This window comes from Leopardus geoffroyi, chromosome C1 (genome assembly GCF_018350155.1).
Source record: "Leopardus geoffroyi isolate Oge1 chromosome C1, O.geoffroyi_Oge1_pat1.0, whole genome shotgun sequence".
NCBI classification, from domain to species: domain Eukaryota; kingdom Metazoa; phylum Chordata; class Mammalia; order Carnivora; family Felidae; genus Leopardus; species Leopardus geoffroyi.
The window spans coordinates 17,308,016-17,326,391 of record NC_059328.1 but is presented as its reverse complement, the minus strand read 5'-3'; the positions used below and the strand labels follow the sequence as shown (position 1 = coordinate 17,326,391).

General features: G+C 34.7%; 1 protein-coding gene and 1 long non-coding RNA gene across 7 annotated transcripts in view; one reads left to right on the top strand and one right to left on the bottom strand.

Annotated features, from left to right (window-relative positions):
- Window positions 1-9,211, top strand: part of HNRNPR (heterogeneous nuclear ribonucleoprotein R) — a 32,126-nt gene extending 22,915 nt beyond the window's left edge. For 3 of the 6 annotated variants that reach the window (XM_045476097.1, XM_045476096.1, XM_045476100.1), the window contains 4 exons: window positions 897-1,102; window positions 4,911-5,060; window positions 7,665-7,786; window positions 7,923-9,211. In XM_045476097.1, the coding sequence (XP_045332053.1) occupies window positions 897-1,102; window positions 4,911-5,060; window positions 7,665-7,786; window positions 7,923-8,535 (1,091 nt within the window). In that variant the 3' untranslated portion in view covers window positions 8,536-9,211. Of the gene's footprint in view, window positions 1-887; window positions 1,103-4,910; window positions 5,061-7,664; window positions 7,787-7,922 lie in introns of all 6 variants that reach the window. The other 3 variants (XM_045476095.1, XM_045476094.1, XM_045476099.1) reach the window with 1 other exon arrangement.
- LOC123597360 lies at window positions 175-18,254 on the bottom strand. Its single transcript, XR_006712091.1, has 4 exons — window positions 18,239-18,254; window positions 15,791-15,804; window positions 2,268-2,272; window positions 175-352 (listed from the first exon to the last, which is right to left on the bottom strand). It is a non-coding gene; the product is annotated as an uncharacterized LOC123597360 (long non-coding RNA).
- Between the last annotated feature and the right edge of the window lie 122 nt (window positions 18,255-18,376).

The window sequence follows — 18,376 nt, the reverse complement described above, 5'->3', positions numbered from 1 at the left end:
TCATGCTTATAGAATATTATCTCTGCTGCCATATGGATAATGGTTTAGAGGGGCTTAAGAGGAGAAGCTAATTAATTAGTTGAGGCTGTCATGGTAGTTAAGATAGAAGATTGGACTAGGATAATAGCCATGAAGGTGGAAAGAGGTAGATGGGCTCAGAATTGGGTAGGGGAGTACAGGAGGTAAAGGAAGAAATCAAGAATGAGTCCTCAATTTCTGTCTTGAGAACCAGGAGATGGGACTGTTTGTTAGAGAAGTAGAGAAGACAGATTTAGGGAGCGGTGACTGCGGTTTTGGACATGTTAAATTCGAAATGTCTTTAAGTCTGGGCTAGAACCAAAACCTAAGCATTCTTAAGGATGTAGATAGCTTTTAAAAGTACAAAGTAGTCGATACTACCTAGAAAGAACATATGTGGAAAGATGAGAACACAAGACAGTAATATTTAGCAGTCATTTTCATTCTTGGCAAAAACCTTAATTTTTAAGTTAGATCCAAGGATGATTTTTGGTAATGAGTATTTGTTGAATGTAAGTTCTCTTGGGTTTATGTTAATAATTTGGGTTTTAAGTTCCTTGGTAGTGTTTTCATAAATTACAAGGTCATGTTATATCAAACACTCCAACACTATAGAATGTTATACGTCAGCATACAGTGGTTGGACCTGTTGTTTATGGCTGTACCCTCAGGACCCTGAAAAATTAAAAGGGAACATAAAATACTGTGTCAAAACCCATATCTAACAATGCTGATTTAATTGTCTACTAGGTAATTAGGGAACCCTTTTGAGGCTTCTTCAATATTTTTTGCTCTTCGGCAAATGGATTTAGGTCTGCCTAATCGCTAGATGTGTGGTGGATGCTTTTGGCTTATATATCTGGCTGTTGGTTTAACAGAGGGTTTGGTGGACGTTATTCTCTATCATCAACCCGATGACAAAAAGAAGAATCGGGGGTTCTGCTTCCTTGAATATGAGGATCACAAGTCAGCAGCACAAGCCAGACGCCGGCTGATGAGTGGAAAAGTAAAAGTATGGGGAAATGTAGTTACAGTTGAATGGGCTGACCCTGTGGAAGAACCAGATCCAGAAGTCATGGCTAAGGTAAATGCAGTTGCTTGGGATGGGGGTGAGATTATCATTTAAATTTTGTACTTAGAATAAAGCTCAATTATCATATATTTTATGATAAATATAGATTGTAGCTCTTGGTCTTAATTATTTAGGCAAGGACCTGCTTTAATACCAAACTTAACATCCTGTCTTGGTATCCAGAAGTTTCTTTTAATCCTCCCTTTTCCCAGAGATTAAATGTGCAAAGGAACTGAAATGAAATCCCTTTAAGTATTTTCATACACACTGAGAATTTGTTTAGTGCTAGGCACTAGGAGGGATACAGAGGTTTATAAAAGACCAGGACTTGTTGAATAAAGTAATGTTTTGGAGATTATGAATTGTAATCTTCATTGACCATACTATGACTTTTTTCATTTAATGGTCAAGCTCCCTTAGAGTATTGTCTCCATGAAGAAAGACAAAGGGTTATCATGTTTGCTGTTACGTGATAGTGGCAAAATATGCATGGCAAGTCCTGTGGCAGGCCCTTGCTTTCCTCCTGAATCTTATACTTGCATTGCTGCGATCTTTGCCTGGTAAATAATGGTGCCATGAGATCTGATGGTTAGGCTTTCTTTTGGGTGACTCCAGGGATTGAAGGGACACATCAGAGTGGCATCTCTGCTGGTTCTAGTGAGTTTTTGTGTATTTTGGTGTGTCTCTTCCCTTCTTGGTAATAAGGCAGCAACTCTTTGATGGCCAGAAATTAGTGGTTGAATTCTTTTAGACTAAGAAGTCTTTCTTTAAAGGTTTTTTTTCCAGGTTCTGAGCAAGTAGTCTTCACTCCAACTAGTTTGAAGGAGAGCCAGCCCCAGTTTTTACTAGTATGATCAAGTTTTTGTAGGCACAGACCTCTTTGGATTAAGAAAAGATCCATTGAAAATGAATCAGAGGCTTTCAGATGTGCTGCTCAGTATCTTTTTCCCATTTCTTGAATAGATTTGTGTTAAGGAAGGGACTGGGAATTTAAATAGCTCTGATTTTTTATTTTTATTTTTTACTAACATTTTAATTCCATTTGTTTATTCTAATGCAATTTGACTTTGGGCAAGTTACTGAACTTGGATGTTCTCTGTTTTATTGGAATTGGATAAGACTCTTAAGAACCCTTACAACTTTGACTGCCTTGTAGAAACAGTATAGTTTGTATTACCTTTTCTATAAAAACGTGTTTAAAATAGCATGTGTAATGTGTAATATATCTACACATTATAAGAGGTGAATAAAATTCCCAGAGAATGTAAGTGTAGCTGGTAATTTGCTCATCAACACTTTTCACATACCTCTTGTAACCTTTCAGATTGAAATTCATCCTAAACTTTTTTCTGTAGGGTTAGAAAACGTCAACATTTTGTGCGAGGAAATATTCTTCCGAGGTCATAAACAAGTTTCAGAAAGAAAGGGAGACCTCAATAAACTTGAATAATACTTACTGAATAAATTTGATCGAATAATATTGATTTCTTTATTGTTTTCTAAATTCCACCAGGGGGGGTCCTACCCTAAAGAGTAAAAGCTTCTGGTATTACTTCATTCTATCAGTGTTGCAATTCATTGAAGATATTTTGTCAACTTGGGTCAGTTTTATAATAAATCAAAACCTAAGAGCCTAAATGTATTTTTCTTAAAGGGACTTTGTTCCTTTGGAACGTTTTAAACAAAGTTTCAGCAGATAATTTTTATATAGTATGTTGTGGTTTCATCTCCAAAAAGAATACAAGATCTATGTTGAATTTTTTTTAGAAAAGTAAACCAACGGAGGCCTGCATAACATAGAGTTTGACCTCTGTGACAACACTGCAAAAATAAAGGGGGTGGAGGTGAAAGTGGACGATGTTAGGTTTTTTTCACCTTGAATTAATACCTTTCCTCAGATAATTTTTATTCATATAGCCCTTTATCTAAGGTAACAACTTAGTGAGTGTGTTAATTTTTTTCTTTGAATAGGTAATACAGTTCCTTAGTTCAAAAATCAAAATCATGAAGAAAGGTATAGTCAAAGAAGTCCCACTTCTACTTAATCCCATCTATCATATTCCCTGTCCCTGATACACACCCAGTTTTAGTAGTCTCTGGTTTATTCTTTTAGAGGTTCTTTCCTGACTTTACATGATGGTTACAGGTAACCTACTATATTCACTGATCTATATTTGCTGTATTCACTATCCTATTTCATTAGCTCTAAGGAAGTGTACCACTATTATGCATACCACTAAAAAATTATTAAATGTTGCCAATTAAATTATGACATAGTGCTTGCACGTCACATCGACTATAAGTTGGATCCCTATTTCGGAGCTGTAAAAAAGGGAAAAAATGTCTTGCCAAAAGTGTGTCCCGTTAGTCTCTTCATATCCACTCTTAGAACTCTTCTTCATTTTTTATGGTTACATAATAGTTCCATTCTGTGGATTATACTGTGCTGTGTTCCACTAACTAGACATTGGGTTGTTTCTAACGTTTTATTATTACAATGCTATGATGAATGAGCTTGTATCTTGTTAGTTGATACAAGTTCACATATATCTGTAGAATAGATTCTCAGAGATAAAATTGTGGGCCAAAGAGTAAATGCATCTGTAATTATTAAGATACTGCTATATTCCCCTGGTACTGTTTTACTCACGCACCAGCAAAATACAAGAGGCCCATTTTCCTCATCGTTGTTAAAATAGTGTATGATCTTATTTTGGATTTTGCCAGTCTGGTAAATGATATATCTCAAAACCATTGTGATTGCTTCTCTTCCTATGCATGGGTTTAAGTTTTTAATATGTTGAGGGCCATTTGTGTTTCTTTATATGAACCATGTATTTGTGAATTATGCATATCTTTTTGTTTCCATTGAGCTTTTTTTTTTTCCTTTTCCTGGAGCTCTGATATTAAAAAAGAAAGATGAACTCTAATATAAGTCATTTGTCTTTTGGCTCCATTTCTGCTATTTTTTGCCATATGAAAGTCACTTATTTCTAGTAGTTGAATTTTATCACTCCTTTATATAATAGATTTTAAATCACAGAGCCTTCCTTAGAGCAATGTTTACATAAAGGAATTACCCTCATTTTCTTCTAATATTTTTCAGTCTCTCCCATACCCACCCCTGTCCACCCCTTTGGAAGTTTTTGATCTATTTGGGGTTTATTCTGGTATATATAGTGTGAGGTATAAATCCAACTTTTTTTTGTTAAGTTTTTATTTTTAAGTAACTTTACACCCAGCATGTGGCGTGAACTTATAATCCTGAGATCAGCAGTTGCATGTTCCACTGAGCCAGTCAGGTGCCCCCCCAACTTTTATTTTTACCCAGATGAACACTACACTGTTCCAGTGATTTAAGAGTTATAATTTGTTATATGTGGTAGGGCTAGTCTCTAAATTTTGTTCTTTTGTTCTTTTTTTTTTTCCCCCTATTTCTTGTTTATTTTTTCATATGAACTTTGGAATCTGCTCACTCAGTTCTAGGGGGGAAAGCCCCAAAACATACTGTTTTAGAGGGTGTTGAGGGACGATGTTAAATTTTTGAATCAACCTAGTAATTATGTGTTGGTTCCTTGAGGGCTCTGTTCACAGTGTTAGGGATTTTAATGGCAGGGCAAGAGAAGGACCCAATAATCTATATAAATTGGTAACTGACAATAATTTTCTTGGTAGTTTTCATACTTTCTGTGATGTACTTTTAATATTTAATGTTTTTGAAAAGGCACGGTTGCCATGAGGATAGGAAGAAATACTTTTAGTGTAAGACTTCAGCTAAAATTAAGTAGCCAGTGCCAATTTTGTGTATTTGTTGTATTAGGTGAAAGTTTTATTTGTGAGAAACTTGGCTACTACAGTGACAGAAGAAATATTGGAAAAGTCATTTTCTGAATTTGGAAAACTCGAAAGAGTGAAGAAGTTGAAAGATTATGCATTTGTTCATTTTGAAGACAGAGGAGCAGCTGTTAAGGTAGAGATTTTGAAATTTTGCATCTTGATATTCGAATTTTGTTGTTGAAACTTGCTAAGCCCATAAAATGACTTTAAAAACTGAAATAAAATTGGTTTTCAGCTTTTGCCGAGCTCTGGAACTATCTTTTAATTATCTGAAGTGGTAATAGTTTAACAGGTAAGACTTCATATTTCAAAGCCTGATTGTTACTAACTGGGTTTGTGATTTCAGGCAAGTATTTTTAATCTCTGTATTGTTTTTGTAAACCTAGGGTTTGATAGTGTGATGCCTTGGAAATATTACAAGGTGTATTAATTAGCTGTTGTAAATGGTAAAACAGGTAATGAATGTACTATACTCTGTGGATTTATGAAGGAACCTGAGCCTTGTACATGACTTCACACACAGTACAGCATATTTAATTCAGCAGATGTGTTCTGAGAGAATGGTTAGTTCCTTTTTTTTTTTTTTCTTAATGTTTACTTATTTTGAGAGAAAGAGACAGATTATAAGTGGGGGAGGAACAGAGAGAGAGACCCAGAATCCAAAGCAGGCTCCAGGCTCTAAGCTATCAGCACAGAGCCCAGCACAGGGCTGGAATTCACAAACTGTGAGATCATCACCTGGGCTGAAGTCAGACGCTTAACTGACTGAACCACCCAGGCACCCCTTTAGTCTTGCCTTTCTTCAGTCATTTTAGAATTCTAATAGTATTAACTGCTTTTGCTGGTTTCAGTAGTTGTTAGAGATATTTCTTGCATGTAATAGTTGATTTGATGATAGTAATGAAAATGGTGAAAAAAGTAGTTTCATGTGGTGGCTATGACATCAAAGCTGAATACTCTGCTGTTTTTCTCTCATAATGGATCAGTATCATTTTTAATGTGTAAAATTTCTAGTTTCTTGGTCCTCTTGCCTTTCCTAGTGGGGGAAAGAAGACAAAACACTAAAAAAGATTTTTATGTATTTGGGGAATTATGTTCAAAATCCTCAGTGACTCATTCAGGCTTAGTTCTTTTCCTACATTTTCTGTTGGTGGAGTGGTGCCACCTCTAATTTGAGCAGTTTTTGTTTCCTGCCTAGGGTGTACTGCTTTAAAGTGTGCCTTATAGAATCTTTGACTCGTTAGAATTTATTAGTTTGCTGCTTTTTTTTTTTATGTTTGTTTATTTTTGAGAGAGATCACGTGAACAGAGGAGGGGCAGAGAGAGGAGGGACAGAGGATCTGAAGCTGGTTCTGTGCTGACAGCAGAGAGACCCGTGCAGGGCTTGAACTCACAAATTGTGAGGTTGTGACCTGACCCGAGGTTGGATGCTCAACCAACTGAGCCACCCAGGCGCCCCTGTTGGTTTGCTTTTTGATGGAAACTAATTAATGACATAGCACTGCTTATCAAATTCACAGTTTAGTACAGAATCTAATGCTTAGCTTCTGAAACTGCCAAAGGTATGAAACGGATAACTGATAAATTTATACCTTCTAAACACTCATTTTCATTCAGTCCTTATTAAATAAATAGTTGCCTCTAATTAAAAATAATCATAAAAATTGGGTGGTTTGCCACATTACAAAATTTATCAGCATCTGGGAAGCTTTTGTAGACTTGACTTAGTTGCTTTAGGTGAAGGAGCCAAAAGCTAATGTGGTAAAGGGGAGAAATTAGCTTGTAGAGGAGGACTGATTTAGTCTTTGTTCAGATACTTTTTATCACTGAATGCTCCTTATAGATAGAGCATTTTATTCTGTTCATCCAGAGAAGAAAAGGTTGTGTAAGAAAACAGAAAAGCTGTGGTGAGGAGGTGATACCTTGTTACTGAGTTACTTGAACTTTGATGTATGGCAGAGGCTGTTAGGTGGAACAGCGTAGATAAAGGACAGAGCATAGAATACTTATGGTTACTACTTCCCAGGTGGGTACTTGAGTCTTCATTAGTCCACGCCTGTTCTGGCCTCTGTGCTCTTAACTGTTCAGGGGAAGTATGTTTTAGGTGAAGTGTTGTGGGGGAAACCTAGGCAATTTTTGGTCAGTATCTTGTTCCGTTTAATTGAGAACCGCATTCAGTAACATCATTTGTCTTTAATATCTTTAAGATTTTTATGGAAGAGTAGTTTCAGATTTACATGTTGAATGCCATGTTTTTTATTTAAAAATTTGAATCCTGAAAAGTTTGTGTTAATACTGGTGCTTTTCCCAGATGTGGATTTGCTTCTTTGGTATGGCTCAACTTGGAGGGGTTAGTTATTTAGAATTAAGGAGCAGTGATAGGCAGCCCTCGAAGCCCCTTTACCTTTTTAAATATAATAGTAGGACATCAAGTTTGTTTTCAGTATAATTTGGCAGGGGGCGGAATGAGGGCAAAGGAACAGGGAGAGAGAGAATCCTAAGAAGGCTGTCATTGTAGAGCCTGATGCAGGGCTTGAACTCACAAACCATGAGATCATGACCTGAGCTGAAGTCAGACACTTAACTGACTGAGCCACCCACATTCTTTTGCCAGTTAAGATAGTTGTGAAATAAATTGCTTATTAATTGTATTAAGTGGCACAGACATGTTTTTGTAATTATGTTTTAAAGTACTAGTTTACTTGCAACATAAACTTATTTTTGTAATTTTGTATAGGCCATGGATGAAATGAATGGCAAAGAAATAGAAGGGGAAGAAATTGAAATAGTCTTAGCCAAGCCACCAGACAAGAAAAGGAAAGAGCGCCAAGCTGCTAGACAGGCTTCCAGAAGCACTGCGTGAGTCTACTTTTTAATAAATACATCTCTGAACAAGGAATAACTTGGTAATAGAGATCAAGTTAATAAAAAATTTAGGATTGGTCTTGATGTAAGCTAATTGTTTTTTTCTTTTCTCCCTTCCTTCCATTGCTAGGTATGAAGATTATTACTATCACCCTCCTCCTCGTATGCCACCTCCAATTAGAGGTCGGGGTCGTGGTGGGGGGAGAGGTGGATATGGCTACCCTCCAGATTACTATGGCTATGAAGATTACTATGATGATTACTATGGTTATGATTATCACGACTATCGTGGAGGCTATGAAGATCCCTACTACGGCTATGATGATGGCTATGCAGTAAGAGGAAGAGGAGGAGGAAGGGGAGGGCGAGGTGCTCCACCACCACCAAGGGGGCGGGGAGCACCACCTCCAAGAGGTAGAGCTGGCTATTCACAGAGGGGGGCACCTTTGGGACCACCAAGAGGCTCTAGGGGTGGCAGAGGGGGTCCTGCACAACAGCAGAGAGGCCGTGGTTCCCGTGGATCTCGGGGCAATCGTGGGGGCAATGTAGGAGGCAAGAGAAAGGCAGATGGGTACAACCAACCTGATTCCAAGCGCCGTCAGACCAACAACCAACAGAACTGGGGTTCCCAACCCATCGCTCAGCAGCCGCTTCAACAAGGTGGTGACTATTCTGGTAACTATGGTTACAATAATGACAACCAGGAATTTTATCAGGATACTTATGGGCAACAGTGGAAATAGACAAGTGAGGGCTTGAAAATGATATTGGCAAGATCCGATTGGCTCTAGATCTACATTCTTCAAAAAAAAAAAATTGGCTTAACTGTTTCATCTTTAAGTAGCAGTTTGCTGCCATTTGTATTGGGCTGAAGAAATCACTATTGTATATATACTCAAGTCTTTTTATTTTTTTCCTCTTTTCATAAATGCTCTTGGACATTATTGGGCTTGCAGAGTTCCCTTATTCTGGGGGTTACAATGCTTTTATCGTTTCAGGCTTCATTTTAGTTTCAAAAACAAGCTGAGCACACTGTTAAATCATGATTTTGCAGAACCTTTGGTTTTGAACAGTTTCATTTTTTTTTGGATTTGGGATAGATTACATAGGAGTATGGAGTATGCTGTAAATAAAAATACAAGCTAGTGCTTTGTCTTAGTAGTTTTAAGAAATTAAAGCAAACAAATTTAAGTTTTCTTGTATTGAAAATAACCTATGATTGTATGTTTTGCATTCCTAGAAGTAGGTTAACTGTGTTTTTAAATTGTTATAACTTCACACCTTTTTGAAATCTGCCCTACAAAATTTGTTTGGCTTAAACGTCAAAGCCGTGACAATTTGTTCTTTGATGTGATTGTATTTCCAATTTCTTGTTCATGTAAGATTTCAATAAAACTAAAAAATCTATTCAAAACATTACCTATTTCAAATTCAATTGTGTCCTAAAACATTATTTTATTCGTAATCCTTGCGAGGAATATTGTTTTCAAATTATAACTGCCTATGTGAGTGATCAAATTCATGCAAAATTTCTTGTCTATTCCAATATGTACCGTGGCTATCAGACTGAGAATTAGTCTAAATTCTAGTATTTATTCCAAATAACACTTTATTGGTTGGTGTTCTCTCATAGTCTCTTCTAATTTTGAAATTTTATCCTTTATTTTTATAAAAACAGGTTCAAAGGCTTTTGAACATTCTTGCAGGCATTGGATAATTTGCGTTAAATAAAAATGGGGCTGGGGAAGCAGACTGCAATTTATTTTGACCCACATTCTTTCTATAAAGGATAATTTGTTGCCTGAAGAACTTACTTGCTGGATAAGTGAATGTATAACAGGAAAAAATGTTAGTATTGTGGCGTCAATTGCACTGCGGACTAAACATCAATTTTAGCGTACATGATTGTGACTATCACTTCAGTTACTGGTTTAGGAATATAATTTCCAATTGTAAATTTGCTTTGAGAAGCACTCGTGCCTTTTAAGAGAGGCTTAAAAATACCCACTTCTGACTTTCTGTTAATACCTCTTTTATTTTATTTTTTTTTTTACTACCCTACTGGCTAAAGTTTTTATTGGCCGAGTTATAACACCTATTTCCCTGTTTCCTTTAGAAATTCTGAATTATTGCAATGGCAGTTTTACTTGAGAATAAGAGGAACAAAAGAATCCCAACTTGACAGTGCAGAAAAGTCTGGATCACTTTCAAATTACCATAAAATTTTCCCTTATGTTTTATTCTTAGGTGGGTCTAAAATGTCATTAAATTATAAAAATAAGCCATTAGAGAATAATTAATTAAAATGGACACACCTTTATTATGTGTTTTGTTCCTGTTTGGTGTCTTTTATGACAGCAGTAGTAAATTTCAGAATCATAAGCCACTTAATATGAATGTGCTTAGATCATATTTTGGGTTTCATGGCTTCTCTTTTGACTTCAAATAAGAAAATACTTACTGATGAAAGTCTATATCTCATTTCTCTTTACAAGTACACTTATATAATTCAGTAAGTTAATAGGCCTTATTAATATTCCTTTTGTTTTTGGAAGCTCATAAAGGAATTATATAGTCTGTTGTATTTTCAAATTAACATGGGTATCTGTTTGGTAAAGCTTAGATCTAGTTGTTTTTCTTATGCCCATGTGTGCAAGTAAAGACACCAAACATTCTTTAAATGCTGCTTTTAAACTTTGAAAATACAATCTGTAGTTGTAACAATAAGCCTAAATTAGACTTAAATATAATCCTGAATTTTCTTGGAAAGAAGAAAGCATTTACAAGTAAAACTTGAATTGTTTGTGTTTTTTAAAAATTTGATGTTACCAGCTACAAAGTCGCTATGAAGAAAATTAGGAATGGGAAAAACAGTGATTCTGAAACATTAATTTATTTTGCTTCCCCTACCCATCCTAAAATATAAACCCTAGCAAAAACATAAGATTAAATAAAATTTGGGTCCCATGTCAAAATCCTTTCCTTTAATTGCCAATAATATTTTACTCTCATCTATTAAAATATGCCTGAGTTGTCCCTCTAATATTGCTTTATAGGGTTTTTGTAGCTATTTTATTCAATAGAAAAACACAACTTTTTGAGCATTAAATCTCATTTTAGAGCTTTTTCCCTTGTTGATGTCTTGTAAACTATTGCTGTAGCAGCAGAGAAAATAGATTAAGAGCTTAACTTTTCACAGAAATAAATCTAACCATCTAATCTGTAAACCTCAAATACGTCCATTGAGGAGGTCTTTGTTTTAGATTTTCATTAGGTGTTTTATTTTAATGAATTTTTTTAATGAGTTCTGGGAAATTTCATTTCCTGCTCTTGTGCCATCTTTTTTTTCCCCAACCTAATTCATTTGCTTTTACTTATGAGCCTGCTGCAGTAATGTGCGTTGGGAAATCTATTTATTTCATATTGAGGCCAACCTCTTCATAGGTACCCTCCTGAGACTGACATAAATACCCCTTCCCCATAATGGAATGCTAATTTTTATTTGATCACTCATTTATAGCAGTTGCTTAAATGTATGTATTTATATGATGGTGTTTTAATTTTTTAAAAGCAAAAAAGTTCTAATAAGTTGCCAGATTTCTAATAAATCCAAGTTTATTTGATCAATTGATATGGAAATTGAGTTACTATGGTTCTGTAGTTAGTTTTTTAAGCGAAAGTTCAGCATAATTGTTTTTCAGTTTTCTTAGTTACTGGGGTTATTCTGCATAAGAAAGCCCAATGCTTTCTGCTAGTAGACAATTTTTCTCTCATTTGACTTTGAAATCTGACTTAGGAGGTGAACCCTCTTTTTAAAAAGAACAGCATGCATCAAAATAAATTCTGTTTTAAATTCCAAAAGAGAAGAGACCTAAAATTCCATTCCTAGCATAAAGCCACATAATATTCTTGAAACTCATTACATCATTTGCCTCCTGCCCATTTGGATAATCATACCTATGTTTTATTAATTGTGTATTATTTGTAAAAACCAAAACCCTTCCAGTAAATACTTGCTATAAGGCTATTATTTGTCAATTATAAAGACTTTTACATATGGTAAAATTTGCAGTTTTGATTTTCCAAAGAGGATTTTGTTACATTGAGCTATCCAGTATTCTTAAAGAAAACCAACTGAAGTATGTGGAAGAAATTTTAATGTTAGTTTTGTCCCTTACCGTGTGGCATTTCTTAAGTGAGCAGCTAAGAAAAAGCCTTATAGAAAGAGTGCACTGGATTTATAAGTGTGTTTATGTTTCTCTAAGAATGGGAGCTTCTGTTAACTTAGTTCTGAGTAAGCCTGGGGATTGGGTGACTGACTAGAGAATTCAGAATGACAAATCCACTAACCAAGCATGTTTACTTTTGCACTAGAAGTTTGTGATTAGTTTTGATTTTTGAAATGCAAACACCAAGCCTTAAAAGTACTGCATATTTAATGTATTAGTCAGTAATTAATATTTATATTTAATTTGAAGTGTAGTTACTGTTAATCTTTCTAGAATAGTTTTTTTTTCTTTTTAAATATATATACATACGTATTTTTTATTTAGAGGTTACCAGAAGCTCTGGGTTTTTTGTTTTGTTTTTGTTTTTTAACCATTTTCAGATGTTATCCAGAAATCTGCAAGTGTACTTTTCCTGTTTTAACTCCTTCCTTTTATCACCTGACTATCAGGGAAGCGAGGTTGAGGCTGCCCTGACCTGACATGTCATGATGTCGACTTGCTAGGTGGGGTTCGCTGGGGACGATAACCAGTGGAATTGTTGGTAAGAAATTTTTTTTTCCTATTTTTTTTTTTATCAGTAGTGGGGCATTAAGTGTGGGAGGATGCCCATGTTTTATAAGTGGGCATTTATGTTGGCCTTGTAGACAAATAAGACATAATATTAAATAATTTTGTTCTTAATAGGAACATATAATAAGTACTTCATACTTTGTATTGTCAAATTATAGTTTAGCAGGAAAGGCCTGCAAGTATGAAGTAATGAAATACTCAGGGTATATTTTAAGTGATCGAAATAGACACCTTACAAGATAGACTCTAAAGTCTCTTAGACAATAAATTTGCTTTTATTTTACTGTGATTTCAATCCCTCTAATATCTTTATTATGTTTGCATTTTTATTGGGTAACTTAACACATAGTTCATCTTAAGAGATGTTTATTGCACGCTAATTTTAGTAAAAGTAGGAAGGTGTTGATAGAATGGAGGGTTTAATAAGCATTAGAAGAAATTATTTTTAAATCTTCCAGAAAATTTTAACATTGTAAAATGAAACTTAAAAGTTCTAGCAGTTTCATAAACGGCAGAGGGCTTGTTTTAAAGATACATTTGATATAATGACTTTGGGTCAAGAGGAAATTACAGAGCTAAAACACTAGGACCTTGAACAGAGTGAAACCACAGATCTGTCAACAACTGTGTTTTGTCTGAAACCCAGGACAGCTGCTGGGATTAGTAGACACTGGTAGAATTTAGGAGTCCATTTTTAGATGATTACTTAAGATTAAAATCTCTCATAATGGAGGATTCCATGATAGTAAAGTATAAATTAAGGAAATTACCTTTAATAACTAAGCATTTCTGACCATAACCCATACAAAATAATTGTAATATGTCTGATTAAAAGTAATTATTCATGCCTGAAGAACCTCCCTAATATTCTTATGCCTTCTTTCTCAGTTGAGTGTATCAGTCTAGGAAGAATCTCTTAGATGTATGTTAAACGTTCTAGTGTCCTGAAATCTTGTCTGTAAGCTTGCTATAGATTACCTGTAAATCGCTACAATGAAACTGTACTTTAAAAATTGCAGTAATTGCATTATTTTGTTGAGGTACTTGTTTCTCTTTTGACATATTATATGTGTGTATCAGTGATAGAAAAGATAGAGATTGCACTAATAATGGTGCTCTTTGGAAAACTTGTTATAGTAAGTAGTAGGAACACTCAAGTAATTCTGAGGGGTTCATCTAAGTTAAGGAAAACGCAGTACAAACTCTAGTTAGCTTTTATATACTAACAATAAAACACATTTCGTGCGGTCAGAAAAGTAGCTATTACGGGGGAAGACTTAAATTCCTCAAATATAAACAAGGGCTTTCATTTTATGTAGTAACTTTGTTAGGATCCTGTGAACATTACTTTTCTTGATTTCTCATCTATGATGGTTGGACAAAAGGGACTTTTCTAGCTTGTTCAGTAACATAGGTAGAATTGTACTTTAATGAATCCAATTAAGATGTTTAGTACTATGTTATAAGGCTATTTATATAATTGAGCTGAAAGCTCCTGCAGACACTACATTGCTATATGCACACAGTAATATGAGAATATCAAAATAGGACCATTTGCAAGACCACTTAATCAGTTTAATAAAAATCGTGCTTTTGGTACAGTGTTCAGGTACCATAACTGTATTGGAATATTTGTACAATGTTAAATATTCTTAATAAAATCTAACATGTTCAAAATGTTGTGTTGGTGATTTTGGGTGGGGCGTGCTGATTTCAATTGTGGAAAACAGATTCAGTATTTCTATAATTGAGACTTTTGTGGTCAAATGGAGTTCCTGTCTTCAGATTCAGTACTAGATACTGGGCACCTTTGGAAGGAAGGTAGTGAAGGAGTGGGAAGAAGTAAAAATAAAAGGGCCGAAATTGAGGGGGTTATTAAAGTGTCAGGAAGTAGCTTTACTGGGGGGTTAAACCTGGGTCTACAGGTGTAAGATGGGAATGTTGGCTTTGGCATAACAGGCTGCCACTAACTTTTTCTGATATAATTATGGCATTTGGAAATGATACCAGAAAACATACAGAGGTGGACAAAAGTAAACACTTACGCAGTGTTTTCAGTAGGCATTTTATTCCCCTGGTGTTCTTGACCCCTTGACATAACATGTCAGCAGGTGAAGAAGTGGTGAGGAGGGAATATTTCAGGAAGGCTGTGTTGGAGGGTTTAGATGCATCATTGGGAAATGTCTCCAATATACAAGAAGTACCATATCAAGAGCTAATTCTTAAACTTTACGAGGATTTCTCTTTTAATACTGATCCCATTCTGTTGAGGAGAGCCCTAATACAGTACTTATTCTCATGAGTTCTTTCTACCAAAAGAGGTAGAAATTTTGCAACTCAGATGGAAATTTACTTGAAATAATGTGCTCATTTTTCTGCAGATATGTACCAGTAACAGCAAAAAAAGATCTAGGAGGAAAGTGATAGAGACCTAATGATCTATAAACAAATTGAGTGAGAAACCCTTCACAGGGAGTATTCTGCCTTGTTTCTTTGAAATGAAGACTGTTAAATAAATGTGAGCTAATAAAGGGGAAAAAAAAGTGATTGCCCTATTGTTTTAATATAAGAAGAGTAGACAAATACTTCCTCTAGGTCAGTATTTTCCAGAAAGATTTTATTGTTTTATTGTTTTGTTTTCCTTTTGTCCAAAATCAACAGATCATTCACTGAGACAGGAAGGAATGTTCTAACAGAAAAAAATATTTAAACTTGGGCCGCTTTGAATGTTGACAGAGTTGGGGTTAGGATCGGCAGCTTACTGATTTATGGTGTGTTTTTTTCCAAAAATAAGAGACCTTGCTTTTGACAATGGATTTAGGCTTAGGCTCTTGGTATCTTTTGGCTCTACCTAAAGCCCTGAATTTATTTAGTTTATGTTTTAGAAATAATTAGATTTTATTAGATATTTTCAGTGGAGTGTATTATATTCACGTAGGGGACTATTTTCTGCCTATAGCTATGAAAAACACATTTCTGTTGACTTACACTTGAAATTTGTGACTGAACTCACAATCATGTATAGGCATTTCCTCAAAAACTAAGAAGCAAAAGTAGTGTTTTATTCAACTATTTACCTAAAATTCCCAAAGGGTGATTTTTAGGTCCGCCTAGCCATTAATTAGGAGGGCAGGAGCTTAAAATTAGTTACAAAATCGTACAACTCAAGTCATGCCTTTAAAATAACAGGTTCGATCACTTTAAAATTATTTTCTACAAGGATAAAGGTGAGGACCTGTATTGTCAAGGATAGTGACATTGGGGCGAGGGAGGGGGGGGAGCAGGAAGGAGTTCAGCTTCAATTTTCAGTAAAAGGGAACATATTTCTTTAAATATGAAAATACTGCATTATCAAAGATTTCATATACTGTATCAATCAAGCACTGTTGAATAGAATTTGGAGACAAAAACATGCCTATACTTCCATTACTTGAGTCAGGAATCCTTTAAATCTGCACCTATCAGTTGTCTGGGTTTGTATGTAAGTAGATCAAACAGCAGTGAATATTGTTTAAAAAGCCATTACTGTTTTTGTCAGCTAAATGGTTATTTTGAAATATTTGTGTTTTATATTGATCAAAATATTATCAAAACTTGTTTTTGTTAAGCCTATTGATTATAAAGGGGTTTATATATTTTGCTGAATTGGTGTGGTCAGAGCAACTTGGGTGTATTTCTGGCAAGTTATGATATAACTAAATATTTTTGGTTAGATGTTTAACCAAACATGTTTAACATTGGCTGGTCATATTGAAACTTTCCATGCTTCCTGTTAAGCAGAACCTTACCAGGTTAATCATATTTAAGTATAACCTACATAGAGTTGGTGTGGAAAAATCTGATCTGTCTAAATACAGACAACAATTACTATTTTTATTAAAACTTCTTTTAAAGTAATGAGTAAGTATGTTAGTTGTAACATCGTTTCTATTTAACTTTTCAAAATATGAAAAAAGATAAATGAGACCATGTGTTGCATTTGTCAAAATAATACTGAAAAAGCTTGTGATTATTTTAGTTTTCAAGTTAAAAACTGTTTAGGTCCCAATTCATCATTCAACAGTATTTCTCAAACTTCAGTGTGGGTGGAAATCCCTGGGTTTTTTTTTTTTTTTTTTTTTAAATACATATTATAATTCAATGGATTTGCAATGGGGTAGGAATTTGCATTTCTAACATGCTTCTAGGTGATGCCAGTGTCCCTGACTACACTTTGAGTAATAGATTATCTCACATCCCTCTGGGGATTCAGAGTAGACCTTAGTAGAAAAGATACCAGCAATAGATACTTGCAGTGGTTTGCAGGATCTGGTTGGTCCAGTTGGAAATTTAAAACTTTGGGAAAGGCCACCACATATATTAATAGTGTTCAAGATCCAGAGGAAAGTTTAGGAGCATAGTTTGCAAGAAAATGAAAGGAGTTTAGAAAAACAGGCTTTAATAAAGTTTTAAACAATTAATGGAAAATAACAATAGGAAAGAGCAAAAAAGATCAGGTCGCTAAGGACATGTCATGGCCTGTTTGTTTAGGAATTAGATCAGGAAGTGTGTTACAAGAGTCATGGAAAATAAAATAACTTCTGAAAGCTCAGAAAGGGAAAGCTGATAGGTTACTAAAAAATACCTGTGTGTTTTTATTTTTCTTGAGATTTCAGGACTTTGAAAGAAAAAACATGGTTAATATTCACTAATTAGATCAAAGTAAATCTAGAGTGGGCAGTGAAAAGCTAAAGCAGATTAAGGAGAATCCTTAAAGGTGACTTTAAAATCAATTTATATGGATTAAGATCAACAGATGGAAAATGCTCATGAAGAATAGAAATGGCAGGTATGTCTGTTTTTATATAAAGAGAGGCTAGAAGGTAGGTAGTCCCTGATAAATTTGGCAAAATAATTGGCTTTTTGACTCTCAAACTTTATTTTATTTTGAAAAATAAAAATACAGATGAAGTACAGAAAATAAATACTCTGCTGTTTCTTTTCCTTAGCCAAGCTTTTTTCTTCTTATGGTGGGTTAGTCATACTATGGTGTGAGTACTGTATACCAGGCACTGTGCTAAGGAATTGCTTGACATTGTATATTATGTAACCAACAACCCTTTAAGGTAGGTGGTATTGTCCCCGCTTTACATATGAGCAACTCCGCAATTGAGATTAAGGAATTTATTATATATAGCTAGTGGTTCACCTGTCTATGAAGTGGCAAAACCAGGATGAAAACCCTTTTCTGCCAGACTCCCAAGTGTACGTTCTTAACTGCTAGGTTGGAAATAGGCCAAATAATGTGAGGTCAGAATTAAATGTTGAATTTTATGTTTACTTTAAAGTTTATATTTTTATGAACAATTTTATGTTTAGTTTAAGGCTCTTTTAAAAAGTTATGCCTCAAATAAAGCCAGCCTAATTTGAATTTAAAATCGTTTTGTCCTAGCTTAACGTGGATGCTTAAAGTGTGTTTTTATGTCTGTGTTATGTTGATAGTTGTCATTTGCTTTGTTTTTCATCTGTCATTCATCTATAAAAATTTAGGCCAAAGTATCATTGCATTTTGTTCTCTGAGAAAGCCATTTTTTTCACTTAGTCAAAATTATACTTGATTTAGAAAGAGGTGCCACTTTCCAAATTATTTGAAAATTTTAAATTTCACTTCAACGTATTTTATTCACAGAATCCAAATTTATTTTCCTTTTTGAGTTCTGTCTATACCAGTATTTTGGCATTTTTAAAGTATTGGTATATTGGAATGGCTTATTCCCATCATCTAATATTTGTTTTCAGCCCTTTC